The sequence below is a fragment of the Tachyglossus aculeatus genome, chromosome 19 (genome assembly GCF_015852505.1).
Source record: "Tachyglossus aculeatus isolate mTacAcu1 chromosome 19, mTacAcu1.pri, whole genome shotgun sequence".
NCBI classification, from domain to species: Eukaryota; Metazoa; Chordata; class Mammalia; order Monotremata; family Tachyglossidae; genus Tachyglossus; species Tachyglossus aculeatus.
This window is the reverse complement of record NC_052084.1, coordinates 25242423-25258450: the sequence shown is the minus strand read 5'-3', so window position 1 is coordinate 25258450 and position 16028 is coordinate 25242423. Positions and strand designations below refer to the sequence as shown.

Below are 16028 nucleotides of genomic sequence, written 5' to 3'. Positions count from 1 at the left end.
ATTATTATTATTATTAATAATTATAATTAATTATAATTATTAATATTCGGCTGTTGGAAGTTGGAAAGATTCACCTCCCTACCTCGAAGCAGCCTGGCTCAGTGGAAAGAGCCCGGGATTGGAGTCCGAGGTCACGGGTTCAAATCGCGGCCCCGCCACTCGTCAGCTGGGTGACCCTGGGCAAGTCACGACACCTCTCTGGGCCTCAGTTACCTCATCTGGAAAGTGGGGACTGTGAGCCCCCCGTGGGAACACCTGATCACCCTGTCACCTCCCCAGCGCTTAGAACAGTGCTCTGCACATAGTAAGCGCTTAATAAATGCCATCATTATTATTATTATTATTATTATCACCCTGTTCTGCCTTCTCTTGTAAATCTTATCTGCACGTTTTCCCTCGTCACAGGTATTTTTTAAAAAATTGAACTAGTTTCCAGACACCGGGATAGATCCAAGCCGACCGGGCCGGACGGTCAAATCCACTTACGTTCCTTCCGTGTGCAGAGCACTGTGCTGAGCGCCTGGGAGAATCCACGTCCCACGTGGGGCTCACGGTCTCATTCATTGTCGTATTTATTGAGCGCTTACCGTGTGCGGAGCACTGTACTAAGCGCTTGGGAAGTCCAAGTTGGCGACACAGAGAGACGGTCCCTACCCGACAGCGGGCTCACAGTCTAGAAGGGGGAGACGGACAACAAAACAAAACGTATTAACAAAATAAAATAATTAGAATAAATATGTACAAGGGTAATAAATAAGTACAAACATATATACGGTCTTCAGTGCCCGTTTTATGGATGACGTAACTGAGGCGCAGATAGAACAACAGGACACTTGTTTCATTTAACGCTTACGGAAATAAAAAAGTCCCGCATTTGCAGAGGGCTGTGAATCCGCAGGGTGATATCTCGCGTGGTAAAAACCCGATTTAATCGCGATAATATTAAAATATTTCTTCTCTGGCGTTCTCTCCCTTTTCAATTGCGTGAAAGCGTTGTTATCCTCGGTGGGTACAGGCTGCAAGCGGAAAGTAACCGAGGCACAGAGAAGCGAAGTGACTTGCCCAGGGTCTCCCGACAGACCGGCGGAGATTCGAACCCGACTCGCGGGCGGGGAATATTATTGCGTGAAATTCCGTTTTCTTAGACGTCTTACGCCTTCCCCGTCTGACTCCGGCTTCTTTTTGCCTCCCGCTTCCCGTAGCACGATTTTGTGTATTTGGACATTGCTATTCAGGACGAGTCCGTCGGGAGATTGGTGTTTGAGGTAAGAGGTGGTTTTCGGAAAGCCGGACTTGGTTTCCCCAACCCGTCAAGGAGCGGGTCCCGCTGAAGTCGTTGCTCTTTGCTCTCCAGCTCTTTTCCAGCGACTGTCCCAAAACCTGCGAAAATTTTCAGACTCTGTGCACGGGAAAAGCCGGGATTTCCCCCCGCGGAGCGAGACTCCATTACAAAGATTCCGTCTTTCATCGACTCGTTAAAAACGGTTGGATACAAGGAGGAGGTGAGCCGAAGTCTTGAGCGTGTTTGAGGTGTGGTTAAAAATAAAAAAAAGCAACGTCCCCAGTTGATTGTTCACGTTGCCGGGAAAAATTTATGCCGAAATTACAGGTAATTTCGAATAACAGTTGCCCAAACCACGAGCGCTAGTATCGATTCCTCCGGGCGGGTTCCGAAATCTCGTGTCTGGTGTTAATCGTTTCCCCCACGGGCGTGAATAAAATAGCATCATCATCAATCGTATTTATTGAGCGCTTACTATGTGCAGAGCACTGTACTAAGCGCTTGGGAAGGACAAATTGGCAACATCTAGAGACGGTCCCTACCCAACAGCGGGCTCACAGTCTAAAAGGGGGGGACAGAGAACAAAACCAAACATACTAACAAAATAAAATAAATAGGATAGATATGTACAGATAAAATAAATAAATAAGTAGAGTAATAAATATGTACAAACATATATACAGGTGAATATATGAAAATATGAATAGTTTCCCCTTTGTTGACTTCCCCCGTTGTCGGGAGGAGGGAAGATAGAGCAGAAATGTATTGCCAATAATATGTTTTTTCGCCGCGAAAGCGGTGGGAGAATCTTGGATGGTTTTCCGCGTACTTTAGTCCGCGATGGGAGCAGAATTAAGACTCACGGCAGGCCAGTTGCTTCCAGAGTACAGAAATGAAATTAGGGAAGAGTTTGGCAAAGGAAGGCCGGCCGGAAACAATTTTCGATATCCTTAGTAGCTTTCTTCCTCAAAAACAAACACTTTTAACGTTAAAGGTTTTCCCGGCGAGGCGTAATCTGGGATCATTCCTCCGAACGTATCATTGCTGCTCCGGAAGCCAACTAATATCGCCAGGCTGGAATTTTCCAGAGTCGTCTTACACCCTCCAGTGATAATATATATTTCCTTCCTATGCTCAGGGTTCGTTTCTCATCATCATCATCATCATCATCAATCGTATTTATTGAGCGCTTACTATGTGCAGAGCACTGTACTAAGCGCTTGGGAAGTACAAATTTGCAACATCTAGAGACGGTCCCTACCCAACAGTGGGCTCACAGTCTAAAAGGGGGAGACAGAGAACAAAACCAAACATACTAACAAAATCAAATAAATAGAATAGATATGTACAGATAAAATAAATAAATAAGTAGACTAGTAAATATGTACAAACATATATACATATATACAGGTGAATATATGAAAATATGAATAGTTTCCCCTTTGACTTCCCCCGTTGTCGGGAGGAGGGAAGATAGAGCAGAAATGTATTGCCAATAATATGTTTTTTTCGCCGCGAAAGCGGTGGGAGAACCTTGGATGGTTTTCCGCGTGCTTTAGTCCGCGATGGGAGCAAAATTAAGACTCACGGCAGGCCAGTTGCTTCCAGAGTACAGAAATGAAATTAGGGAAGAGTTTGGCAAAGGAAGGCCGGCCGGAAACAATTTTCGATATCCTTAGTAGCTTTCTTCCTCAAGAACAAACACTTTTAACGTTAAAGGTTTTCCGGGGGAGGCGTAATCTGGGATCATTCCTACAAATGTATCATTGCTGCTCCGGAAGCCAACTAATATCGCCAGGCTGGAATTTTCCAGAGTCGTCTTAAACCCTCCAGTGATAATATATATTTCCTTCCTATGCTCAGGGTTCGTTTCTCATCATCATCATCATCATCATCAATCGTATTTATTGAGCGCTTACTATGTGCAGAGCACTGTACTAAGCGCTTGGGAAGTACAAATTTGCAACATCTAGAGACGGTCCCTACCCAACAGTGGGCTCACAGTCTAAAAGGGGGAGACAGAGAACAAAACCAAACATACTAACAAAATCAAATAAATAGAATAGATATGTACAGATAAAATAAATAAATAAGTAGACTAGTAAATATGTACAAACATATATACATATATACAGGTGAATATATGAAAATATGAATAGTTTCCCCTTTGACTTCCCCCGTTGTCGGGAGGAGGGAAGGTAGAGCAGAAATGTATTGCCAATAATATGTTTTTCGCCGGGAAAGCGGTGGGAGAACCTTGGATGGTTTTCCGCGTACTTTAGTCCGCGATGGGAGCAAAATTAAGACTCACAGCAGGCCAGTTGCTTCCAGAGTACAGAAATGAAATTAGGGAAGAGTTTGGCAAAGGAAGGCCGGCCGGAAACAATTTTCGATATCCTTAGTAGCTTTCTTCCTCAAAAAACAAACACTTTTAACGTTAAAGGTTTTCCCGGCGAGGCGTAATCTGGGATCATTCCTACAAATGTATCATTGCTGCTCCGGAAGCCAACTAATATCGCCAGGCTGGAATTTTCCAGAGTTGTCTTACACCCTCCAGTGATAATAAATATTTCCTTCCTATGCTCAGGGTTCGTTTCTCATCATCATCAATCGTATTTATTGAGCGCCTACTATGTGCAGAGCACTGTACTAAGCGCTTGGGAAGTACAAATTGGCAACATCTAGAGACAGTCCCTACCCAACAGTGGGCTCACAGTCTAAAAGCGGGAGACAGAGAACAAAACCAAACATATTAACAAAATAAAATAAATAGGATAGATATGTACAAGTAAAATAAATAAATAGATAGAGTAATAAATATGTACAACCATATATCCATATATACAGGTGCTGTGGGGAAGGGAAGGAGGTAAGATGGGGGGGATAGAGAGGGGGACGAGGAGGAGAGGAAGGAAGAGGCTCAGTCTGGGAAGGCCTCCTTTCTTATTTCATCCATTCAGTCGTATTTATTGAGCGCTCGCTGTGTGCAGGGCACTGTACTGAGCGCTTGCAAACCCAGTTCGCCCGGACGAGGCGCGGAAAAAACAAGCCCCAGGCCTCCGCATTTTTCTCATCTTCTGGAAATCCGTCCCCGTTTCCCTCCTTTATTTTTGTATAAATCATTTTACTTCACAAAGTCAAGCAAAATATTCAGCCGACAGAACCGCGTGCGATGAGGTGGCATTTCTCTCCGTGATGCACGTATGGCCTTTGCGGCTCTCCGTCTGACTTTAGAGGGAGTTTTCCCGGTGCCGTGTAGCCTCGGAATTCCAGGAAACGGGAACTGAACAGAACAGCCAGCGGTTATGACTTTACGATATTTCTACAAGCACATTTATCTTGCCCTAATCTGATGGGTTCCTACAAGGACCGGTTCATTCTCGGTTAAAATTATATTTGTTTTAGTTAACGCCTATAGAAATAAAAAAAAGTGCTGCGTTTACAGAGGGCTATAAGGATCCGTGGTGATATTTCAAATGGCGCAACCTATTTCACTCATGATAATATTAATGAATTAATTTTGGTATTTGTTAAAGCGCCTAACTAGAAATATCCGTGGTGATACTTCAAACGGCGCATCCTAATTTACTCATGATAATATTAATGAATGAATTAATTTTGGTATTTGTTAAAGCGCCTAACTAGAAACATCCGTGGTGATACTTCAAACGGCGCAACCTAATTTACTCATGATAATATTAATGAATGAATTAATTTTGGTATTTGTTAAAGCGCCTAACTAGAAATATCCGTGGTGATACTTCAAACGGTGCAACCTAAATAACTCATGATAATATTAATGAATGAATTCATTTTGGTACTTGTTAAAGCACTTTACTAGAAATATCCATGGTGATACTTCAAATGGCGCAACCTAATTTACTCATGATAATATTAATGAATGAATTCCTTTTGGTATTTGTTAAAGTGCTTTACTAGAAATATCCGTGGTGATACTTCAAATGGCGCATCCTAATTTATTCATGATAATATTAATGAATGAATTAATTTTGGTATTTGTTAAAGCGCTTAACTAGAAATATCTGTGGTGATACTTCATATGGCGCAACCTAATTTACTCATGATAATATTAATGAATGAATTCATTTTGGTATTTGTTAAAGCGCCTAACTAGAAATATCCGTGGTGATGCTTCAAACGGTGCAACCTAATTTACTCATGATAATATTAATGAATGAATTAATTTTGGAATTTGTTAAAGCACTTAACTAGAAATATCCGTGGTGATACGTCAAACAGCGCAACCTAATTTAATGAATGAATTAATTTTGGTAATTGTTAAAGTGCCTAACTAGAAATATCCATGGTGATACTTCAAACGGCGCAACCTAATTTACTCATGATAATATTAATGAATGAATTAATTTTGGTATTTGTTAAAGCGCTTAACTATAAATATCCGTGGTGATACTTCTAACAGCGCAACATAATTTACTCATGATAATATTAATGAATGAATTAATTTTGGTATTTGTTAAAGCGCCTAATTAGAAATACCTGTGGTGATACTTCATATGGCGCAACCTAATTTACTCATGATAATATTAATGAATGAATTAATTTTGGTATTAAAGCGCCTAACTATAAATATCCGTGGTGATACTTCTAACAGCGCAACCTAATTTACTCATGATAATATTAATGAATGAATGAATTTTGGTATTTGTTAAAGCGCTTAACTAGAAATATCTGTGGTGATACTTCATATGGCGCAACCTAATTTACTCATGATAATATTAATGAATGAATTCATTTTGGTATTTGTTAAACGCTTAACCAGAAATATCCATGGTGATATTTCAAACGGCGCAACCTAATTTAATCATGATCATATGAATTAATTTTGGTATTTGTTAAAGCGCTTAACTAGAAATATCCGTGGTGATACTTCAAACGGCGCAACCTAATTTAATCGTGATCATATGAATTAATTTTGGTATTTGTTAAAGCGCTTAACTAGAAATATCCATGGTGATACTTCAAATGGCGCAACCTAATTTAATCATGATCATATGAATTAATTTTGTTATTAAAGCGCTTAACTATAAATATCCATGGTGATACTTCAAACGGCGCAACCTAATTTAATCGTGATCATATGAATTAATTTTGGTATTTGTTACAGCGCTTACTATGTGCCAAGCACTGTTCTAAGCGCTGAAAAAGAGTGTTTTTTTCTGTGGGATAACCTGATCACCTTGGAACCTCCCCAGCGCTTCAAACAATGCTTGGTACATAGTAAGCGCTTAATAAATGCCATCATTATTATTATTATTATTATTCTAGCCTCTTTAATTGAACGCATGATTATCCTCAGCGGCTACAGATCGTTCATTCATTCGTACTTATTGAGCGCTTACTGTGTGCAGAGCACTGGACTAAGCGCTTGGAATATCGAAAGCAAAAATTTCCAAGCGACGCCGTTAAGCGCTTAGCGCAGTTGGCGCTCAAGAAATAGGACCGACTGGAGGAATTTAGCCAGAGACTCCGTGTCACGGACTTACCCGTCAGACTCTGAATTCTCTTTCGATTTATGTGTCCTTCATTCCCACGCGTCCTCGACTCAGATATAACCTCTGGGAAAGGAGATGGCGGCGAATCAGTGTACGGACCAACATTTGAAGGTAGAGTTGTGCTTTTTAAAACTTTAATAAGCGGAAACTGGCATTTTAATGTTGCTTCGGGGCTTCTGATCCTCTCCCCTTCCTTTATTCGTCGATTGTATCCCTTTGAGGGACAGGGTCAGGGTCTAATTCCCATATGGAAACTCTTTCCCAGCGCTTAGTAATAATAATAATAATAATAATAATGATGGCATTTATGAAGCCACAGCACCTGTATATCTGTACGTATTTACTGCTCTATTTATTTATTTATTCTACTTGTATGTATTTATTCTACTTTTTTTATTTTGTGAATATGTTTTGTTTTGTTCTCTGTCTCCCCCTTCTAGACTGTGAGCCCGCTGTTGGGTTGGGTAGGGACCGTCTCTAGAAGTTGCCAACTTGGACTTCCCAAGCGCTTAGTACAGTGCTCTGCACGCAGTAAGCGCTCAATAAATACGACTGATTGATTGATTGTACATATTTATTCTACTTTTTTTATTTTGTTAATATGTTTTGTTTTGTTCTCTGTCTCCCCCTTCTAGACTGTGAGCCCACTGTTGGGTTGGGTAGGGACCGTCTCTAGATGTTGCCAACTTGGACTTCCCAAGCGCTTAGTCCAGTGCTCTGCACGCAGTAAGCGCTCAATAAATATGAATTAGTGATTGATTGATTAATCCATTGATTAATCAATTACAATCGAACATATTTATTCTACTTTTTTTATTTTGTTAATATGTTTTGTTTTTTTCTTTCTCCCCCTTCTAGACTGTGAGCCCACTGTTGGGTAGGGATGTGTTACCAACACATATGTTATATGTTACCAACTTGGACTTCCCAAGTGCTTAGTACAGTGCTCTGCACACAGTAAGCGCTCAATAAATACGATTGAATGAGTGAATGAATGAAGCGCTTTATCATCATCATCATCATCAATCGTATTTATTGAGCGCTTACTATGTGCAGAGCACTGTACTAAGCGCTTGGGAAGTCCAAATTGGCAACATATAGAGACAGTCCCTACCCAACAGTGGGCTCACAGTCTAAAAGGGGGAGACAGAGAACAAAACCAAACATACTAACAAAATAAAATAAATAGGATAGATATGTACAAGTAAAATAAATAAATAGAGTAATAAATATGTACAAACATATACGCGTATATGCAGGTGCTGTGGGGAAGGGAAGGAGGTAAGATGGGGGGGATGGAGAGGGGGATGAGGCAATTAGTACCATGCCCTGCACACTTCCAAGCCTATGCTGGGTAATAATAATAATAATAATAATGTTGGCATTTGTTAAGCGCTTACTATGTGGGCTTCCAAACACCTTTACTTGATTTGATTGAAAGGGTCAGAGAGAAATAGAGGTGCTTAAACTTTACCTTGTGGGAGGTAACATTGGAGCTCTCCTCCTTTTAACAAAACAAAAACAGCGCTTTACTATGCGCTGTTCTAAGTGCTGGGGAGGTTACACATGTTTTGTTCTGGCGTCGTCCTCCGTCTCCCCCTTCTAGACCGCGAGCCCGTTGTCGGGTAGGGACCGTCTCTAGATGTTGCCGACTTGTCCTCCCCGAGCGCTTAGTACAGTGCCCTGCACACAGTAAGCGCTCAGTACATACGATTGAATGAATGAAAGCGATCGGGTTGTCCCACGGGGGGCTCGCAGTCTTCATCCCCATTTTCCAGACGAGGTCACTGAGGCCCAGAGAAGTGAAGTGACTAGCCCAAAGTCACCCAGCTGACGAGTGGCGGAGCCGGGATTGGAACCCGTGACCTCGGACTCCCGAGCCCGGGCTCTTTCCACTGAGCCACGCTGCTTATCGTCTTTTTTTAACCTGCCAGCAACCAGCAGTGGGTTCAGAAAAATACCGATTCTCATATACCATAACTATTAGTATCCACTGTGTCCTTTTCCAAATAACTTCATTCCGGTTTTATCCAAGAAAATCAACTTCTGTTACAAAATGATTTTTCGGCGTAATAATAATAATAATAATAATAATGATAATGATGGCGTTTGTTAAGCGCTTACTATGTGGAAAGCACCGTTCTAAGTGCCAGGGAGGTTACAGGGTGATCAGGTGAAATCGACTTCTGTTTAGTCCAGTGCTCTGCACACAGTAAGCGCTCAATAAATACGATTGAGTGAATGAATGGAAATAATTTTTTGGTGTAATAATAATAATAATAATGGCATTTGTTAAGCGCTTACTAAGTGCAAAGCACCGTTCTAAGCGCCGGGGAGGTTACAAGGTGATCAGGTGAAATCAACTTCTGTTTAGTACAGTGCTCTGCACACAGTAAGCGCTCAGTAAATACGATTGAATGAATGAATGAACATAATTTTTCGGTGTAATAATAATAATAATAATAATAATAATAATAATGGCATTTGTTAAGCGCTTACTATGTGCAAAGCACCATTCTGAGCACCGGGGAGGTTACAAGGTGATCAGGTGGAATCAACTTCTGTTTAGTACAGTGCTCTGCCCACAGTAAGCACTCAATAAATACGATTGAATGAATAAATGGAAATAATTTTTCAGTGTAATAATAATAATGATAATAATAATGATGGCATTTGTTAAGCGCTTACTATGTGCAAAGCACCGTTCTAATCGCTGGGGAGGTTACAAGGTGATCAGGTGGAATCAACTTCTGTTTAGTCCAGTGCTCTGCACACAGTAAGCGCTCAATAAATATGATTGAATGAATGAATGAAAATAAATTTTTGGTGTAATAATAATAATAATGGCATTTGTTAAGCACTTACTATGTGCAAAGCACCGTTCTAAGCGCCGGGGAGGCTACAAGGTGATCAGGTGAAATCAACTTCTGTTTAGTCCAGTGCTCTGCACACAGTAAGTGCTCAATAAATACGATTGAATGAATGAATGAAAATAATTTTTCGGTGTAATAATAATAATAATAACAATGGCATTTGTTAAGCGCTTACTATGTGCAAAGCACCGTTCTAAGCGCCGGGGAGGTTACAAGGTGATCAGGTGGAATCAAATTCTGTTTAGTCCAGTGCTCTGCACACAGTAAGCGCTCAATAAATACGATTGAATGAATGAAAATAATTTTTGGTGTAATAATAATAATAATGATAATGATGGCATTTGTTAAGCGCTTACTATGTGCAAAGCACCGTTCTAAGTGCCGGGGAGGTTACAAGGTGATCAGTTGGAATCAACTTCTGTTTAGTCCAGTGCTCTGCACACAGTAAGCGCTCAATAAATACGATTGAATGAATGAATGAAAATAATTTTTCGGTGTAATAGTAGTAATAATAATAATAATAATAATAATAATATGATGGCATTTGTTAAGTGCTTACTATGTGCAAAGCACCGTTCTAAGTGCCGTGGAGGTTACAAGGTGATCAGGTGAAATCGACTTCTGTTTAGTCCAGTGCTCTGCACACAGTAAGCGCTCAATAAATACGATTGAATGAATGAATGAAAATGATTTTTTGGTGTAATATTAATAATGATAATGATGGCATTTGTTAAGCACTTACTATGTGCAAAGCACCGTTCTAAGCGCCAGGGAGGTTACAAGGTGATCAGGTGGAATCAACTTCTGTTTAGTACAGTGCTCTGCACTCAGTAAGCGCTCAATAAATACGATTGAATGAATGAATGAAAATAATTTTTCGGTGTAATAATAATAATAATGATAATGATGGCATTTGTTAAGCGCTTACTATATACAAAGCACCGTTCTAAGCGCCGGGGAGGTTACAAGGTGATCAGGTGGAATCAACTTCTGTTTAGTCCAGTGCTCTGTACACAGTAAGCGCTCAATAAATACGATTGAATGAATGAATGAAAATAATTTTTCGGTGTAATAATAATAATAATAATGATGGCATTTGTTAAGCGCTTACAATGTGCAAAGCACCGTTCTAAGCGCCGGGGAGGTTACAAGGTGATCAGGTGAAATCGACTTCTGTTTAGTCCAGTGCTCTGCCCACAGTAAGCGCTCAATAAATACGATTGAATGAATGAATGAAAATAATTTTTCGGTGTAATAATAATAATAATAATAATAATAATAATAATAATAATATGATGGCATTTGTTAAGCGCTTACAATGTGCAAAGCACCGTTCTAAGCGCCGGGGAGGTTACAAGGTGATCAGGTGAAATCGACTTCTGTTTAGTCCAGTGCTCTGCCCACAGTAAGCGCTCAATAAATACGATTGAATAAATGAATGAAAATAAATTTTTGGTGTAATAATAATAATAATGGCATTTGTTAAGCGCTTACTATGTGCAAAGCACCGTTCTAAGCGCCGGGGAGGTTACAAGGTGATCAGGTGGTCCCACGGGGGGCTCACACTCTTCATCCCCATATGACAGATGAGGCAACTGAGGCACAGAAAAGTGAAGTGACTTGCCCAAAGCCACACAGCCGACAACTGGCGGAGCCGGGATTTGAACCCGTGACCCCTGACTCCGAAGCCCGGGCTCTTTCCACTGCAAAATGTTTTCCGGCAGGAGAAAACAGAAAGCACGATTACTTTTTTTTAATGGCGTTAGTTAAGCGCTTATTACGTGTCAGGCCCTGACTATGCCCTGGGGAAGATCCAAGTTAATCAGTTTGACCGCAGTAGCGCTTAACAAATACCACAATTATCATTATTATTATTATTTGCAGGAAGCGCACGCTTATCGTCATTTTTTAACGTGCCGGCAACCAGCGGCGGGTTCAGGAAAATATATCGCCAAAGGAGGCTCAAGGCCCGATCCTCAATTATTATCAGTATCCATTGCGTCCTTTTCCAAATAATTTCATTCCGGTTTTATCCAAGCCAGATCAACTCCCGCTACAAAATAATTTTTCGGCGCGGCTTGCCCGAAGTGAGAAATAACTTCCAGCACGCGAACTCGATGAAAAGATCTGGGATCAACGAAACGCTTCCCCTCCAAAAAACCGCACTTTGGTCCTTTAACCGGTTTTACGCCTGAAATAGTAACTCCTTGACTGAGGCCTTCCCGGTCATCCCAGAGGCTTGCGGGAAGTTGTGATTCATGGAAATTGGAATGACGGGGTTTTGAGTTTCTGTTACAGCCGGTAACTTTCTTGGAAGTTTCCCAAAGTGCTCTTAAAGTGAATTTTTTAGGCCTCTCAGAGGAGACGTGTCTTCGGGAAGGCTTGGGAAGAGTCGTCGGCTGTCGGAATTGAGGAGGGAGGGCAAGGAGGTCCTGGGATCCAAACGTTTCCATTTGACGAATTTCTACCGAAGGTGTCGTCTTCGGGCCTCAACCAATTCATTCATTCGGTCGTATTTATTGAGCGCTCACTGTGTGCGGAGCACTGGACTGAGCGCTTGGGAAGTCCAAGTCGGCAACGTATAGAGACGGTCCCTACCCGACAGCGGGCTCGCAGTCGAGAAGGGGGAGACAGGGAACAAAACAAAACATCTTAACAAAATAGAATAAATAGAATAAATATGTCTAAATAAAATAAATAAATAAATAGAGTAATCAATCAATCAATCAATCGTATTTATTGAGCGCTTACTGTGTGCAGAGCACTGGACTAAGCGCTTGGGAAGTACAAGTTGGCAACATACAGAGACAGTCCTTACCCAACAGTGGGCTCACAGTCTAAAAGGGGGAGACAGAGAACAAAACCAAACATGCTAACAAAATAAAATAAAAAGAATAGATATGTACAAGTAAAATAAATAAATAAATAGAATAATAAATACGTACAAACATATATCCATATATACAGGTGCTGTGGGGAAGGGAAGGAGGTAAGATGGGGGGACGGAGAGGGGGACGAGGGGGAGAGGAAGGAAGGGGCTCAGTCTGGGAATATGAGAAGCGGGCAGCGTGGGTTATTATATACATATATACAGTTCCGAAAGAAGCGGCATGGCTCAGTGGAAAGAGCCCGGGCTTCGGAGTCCGAGGTCATGGGTTCAAATCCCGGCTCTGCCAATTGTCAGCTGGGTGACTTGGGGCAAGTCGCGTCTCTGGGCCTCAGTTCCCTCATCTGGAAATGGGGATGAGGACTGTGAGCCCCATGTGGGACCACCTGATCACCTTGTATCCTCCTCAGCGCTTAGAACAGGGCTTTGCACATAGTAAGCGCTTAATAAATACCATTATTATTATTCATGGAAATTGAAATGATGGGGTACTGAGTTTCTGTTACAGCCAGTAACTTTCTTGGAAGTTTCTCAAAGTGCTCTTAAAGTGAATTTTTAGGCCTCGTAGAGGAGACGTGTCTTCGGAAAGGCTTTGAAAGAGGGGAAGAGTCGTCGGCTGTCGGATTTGAGGAGGGAGGGCAAGGAGGTCCTGGGATCCAAACGGTTCCATTTTACGAATTTCTACCGAAGGTGTCGTCTTCGGGCCTCAATTAATTAATTAATTAATTCATTCAATTGTATTTATTGAGCGCTCACTGTGTGCAGAGCACTGGACTGAGCTCTTGGGAAGTCCAAGTCGGCAACATCTAGAGACAGCCCCTACTCGACAGTGGGCTCACAGTGTAGAAGGGGGAGACAGGGAACAAAACAAAACATCTTAACAAAATAGAATAAATAGAATAAATATGTACAAATAAAATAAATAAATAGAGTAAGAAATACATACAAACATATATACATATATACAGTTCTGATTCATGGAAGTTGAAATGATGGGGTTGTGAGTTTCAGTTACAGCCAGTAACTTTCTTGGAGGTTGCTTAAAGTGAGCGCTTACTGTGTGCAGAGCACTGTACTGAGCGCTTGGGAAGTACAGGTTGGCAACATATTTTATTTTATTTTGTTAATCAATCAATCAATCATATTTATTGAGTGCTTACTGTGTGCAGAGCACTGTACTAAGCACTTGGGAAGTCCAAGTTGGCAACATATTTTATTTTATTTTGTTAATATGTTTTGTTTTGTTGTCTGTCTCCCCTTTCTAGACCGTGAGCCCGCTGTCGGGTAGGGACCGTCTCTAGATGTTGCCGACTTGGACTTCCCAAGCGCTTAGTACAGTGCTCTGCACACAGGAAGCGCTCAATAAATACGATTGAGTGAATGAATGACAATATAGAGACGGTCCCTACCCAACAGCGGGCTCACGGTCTAGAAGGGGGGAGACAGAGAACAAAACAAAACATCTTAACAAAATAAAGTAAATAGAATAAATATGTACAAATAAAATAGAGTAATAAACTAATGATAGTTTCAGGACTTCCCGCATATAAATATGCGTCGGTTGTCTCCAGGGCACTGGACTGAGCGCTTCGGAAGTCCAAGTCGGCAACCTCTAGAGTAATAAACTAATGATGATAGTTTTAGGACTTCCCGCGTATAAATATGCGTCGGTTGTCTCCAGGGCACTGTACTGAACGCTTCGGAAGTCCAAGTCGGCAACCTCCAGAGCCGGTCCCGACCCGACGACGGGCTCGCGGCCTGGAACGGGGGAGACGGGACGACTGAAGGAAACCCGGAGACGGGCGTCCAAACCGTCAGAATCATCAATCGTATTTATTGAGCGCTTACTGTGTGCAGAGTGCTGTGCTAAGCGCTTGGGAAGGACAAATTGGCAACATCTAGAGACAGTCCCTACCCAACGGTGGGCTCACAGTCTAAAAGGGGGAGACAGAGAACAAAACCAAACATACTAATAAAATAAAATAAATAGAATAGATATGTACAAGTAAAATAAATAGAGTAATAAATATGTACAAACATATATACATATATACTCCTTTTTTATATACTCCTTTTTTTAACCACATTAAGCGCTTACTATGTGCCAAGCATTGTAGGTAAGCAGTAGGGTAGACAAAGCTAGTCATCATCAATTGTATTTATTGAGCGCTTACTGTGTGCAGAGCGCTGTACTAAGCGCTTGGGAAGTACAAATTGGCAACATCTAGAGACGGTCCCTGCCCAACAGCGGGCTCAATAAATAGGAGACGGACGACTGAGCGAAACCCGGAGACGGGCGTCCAAACCGTCAGAATAAATCGAATTATAGCTCTAAATAGAATTAGACTTATAGCTCTAAAGAGAATTAAAGCTCTAAATAGGATGAAAACTATCCGATTTCTAATCCTGGCCCGGCCACCCGTCCGGGGCGTGCCCTCGGATGAGTCACTTGCCCGCTCCGTCCTGCGGTTTCCTCGTCTGTCGAATATGGATCGAATCCCATTCCCGCTGCGGTTTCCTCGTCTGTCGAACATGGATCCAATCCCATTCCCGCTGCGGTTTCCTCGTCTGTCGAACATGGATCCAATCCCATTCCCGCTGCGGTTTCCTCGTCTGTCGAAGATGGATCCAATCCCATTCCCGCTGCGGTTTCCTCGTCTGTCAAACATGGATCCAATCCCATTCCCGCTGCGGTTTCCTCGTCTGTCGAAGATGGATCCAATCCCATTCCCGCTGCGGTTTCCTCGTCTGTCGAATATGGATCCAATCCCATTCCCGCTGCGGTTTCCTCGTCTGTCGAACATGGATCCAATCCCATTCCCGCTGCGGTTTCCTCGTCTGTCGAAGATGGATCCAATCCCATTCCCGCTGCGGTTTCCTCGTCCGTCAGAGATGGATCAAATCCCATTCCCTCCTGCCTAGACGACGAGTCCCGTACGGGGCAGTCGGTCTTGTGGCTACCCATTCCCTGCCCGCAGCGAGTTTGCAGTATGGAGGGGGTTAAGTGATTTGGGGGACTCTGCCTGGCTATGTGATAATCGCTCTCCCGTTCACCCCACGTGTCCAAACCATCCCCGAAACCTGCCGGTCTCACCTCCCCAACATCATCGCCGACGTCCCAGTGGAGCCGATCCCGGCTCCGCCGCTCGTCAGCCGGGTGACTTTGGGCGAGTCGCTTCCCTTCTCTGGGCCTCAGTTCCCTCATCTGGAAAATGGGGATGAAGTCTGCCAGCCCCACGTGGGACAACTTGATTACCGTGTAGCTACCCCAGCGCTTATAGTAAGCACTTATTAAATGCCATTATTATTATCATTATTATTATTATTACCCCAGGGTTTAGAACAGTGCTAGGCACAGAGTAAGCGCTTAATAAATGCCATTATTATTTTTATTATTATTAATAATACGGGCTTAACGAATACTGTAAAAATAGACGTTCAGTAAGGGTCAT

General features: G+C 42.1%; 1 protein-coding gene across 1 annotated transcript in view; it reads left to right on the top strand.

Annotated features, from left to right (window-relative positions):
• PPIL6 (peptidylprolyl isomerase like 6) overlaps positions 1-16028 on the top strand; it is a 52923-nt gene that overhangs the window by 26153 nt on the left and 10742 nt on the right. The window contains exons 4-6 of the mRNA XM_038760876.1: positions 1203-1265; positions 1355-1502; positions 6871-6927. Of these exons, the coding sequence (XP_038616804.1) occupies positions 1203-1265; positions 1355-1502; positions 6871-6927 (268 nt within the window). The remainder of the gene's footprint in view (positions 1-1202; positions 1266-1354; positions 1503-6870; positions 6928-16028) is intronic.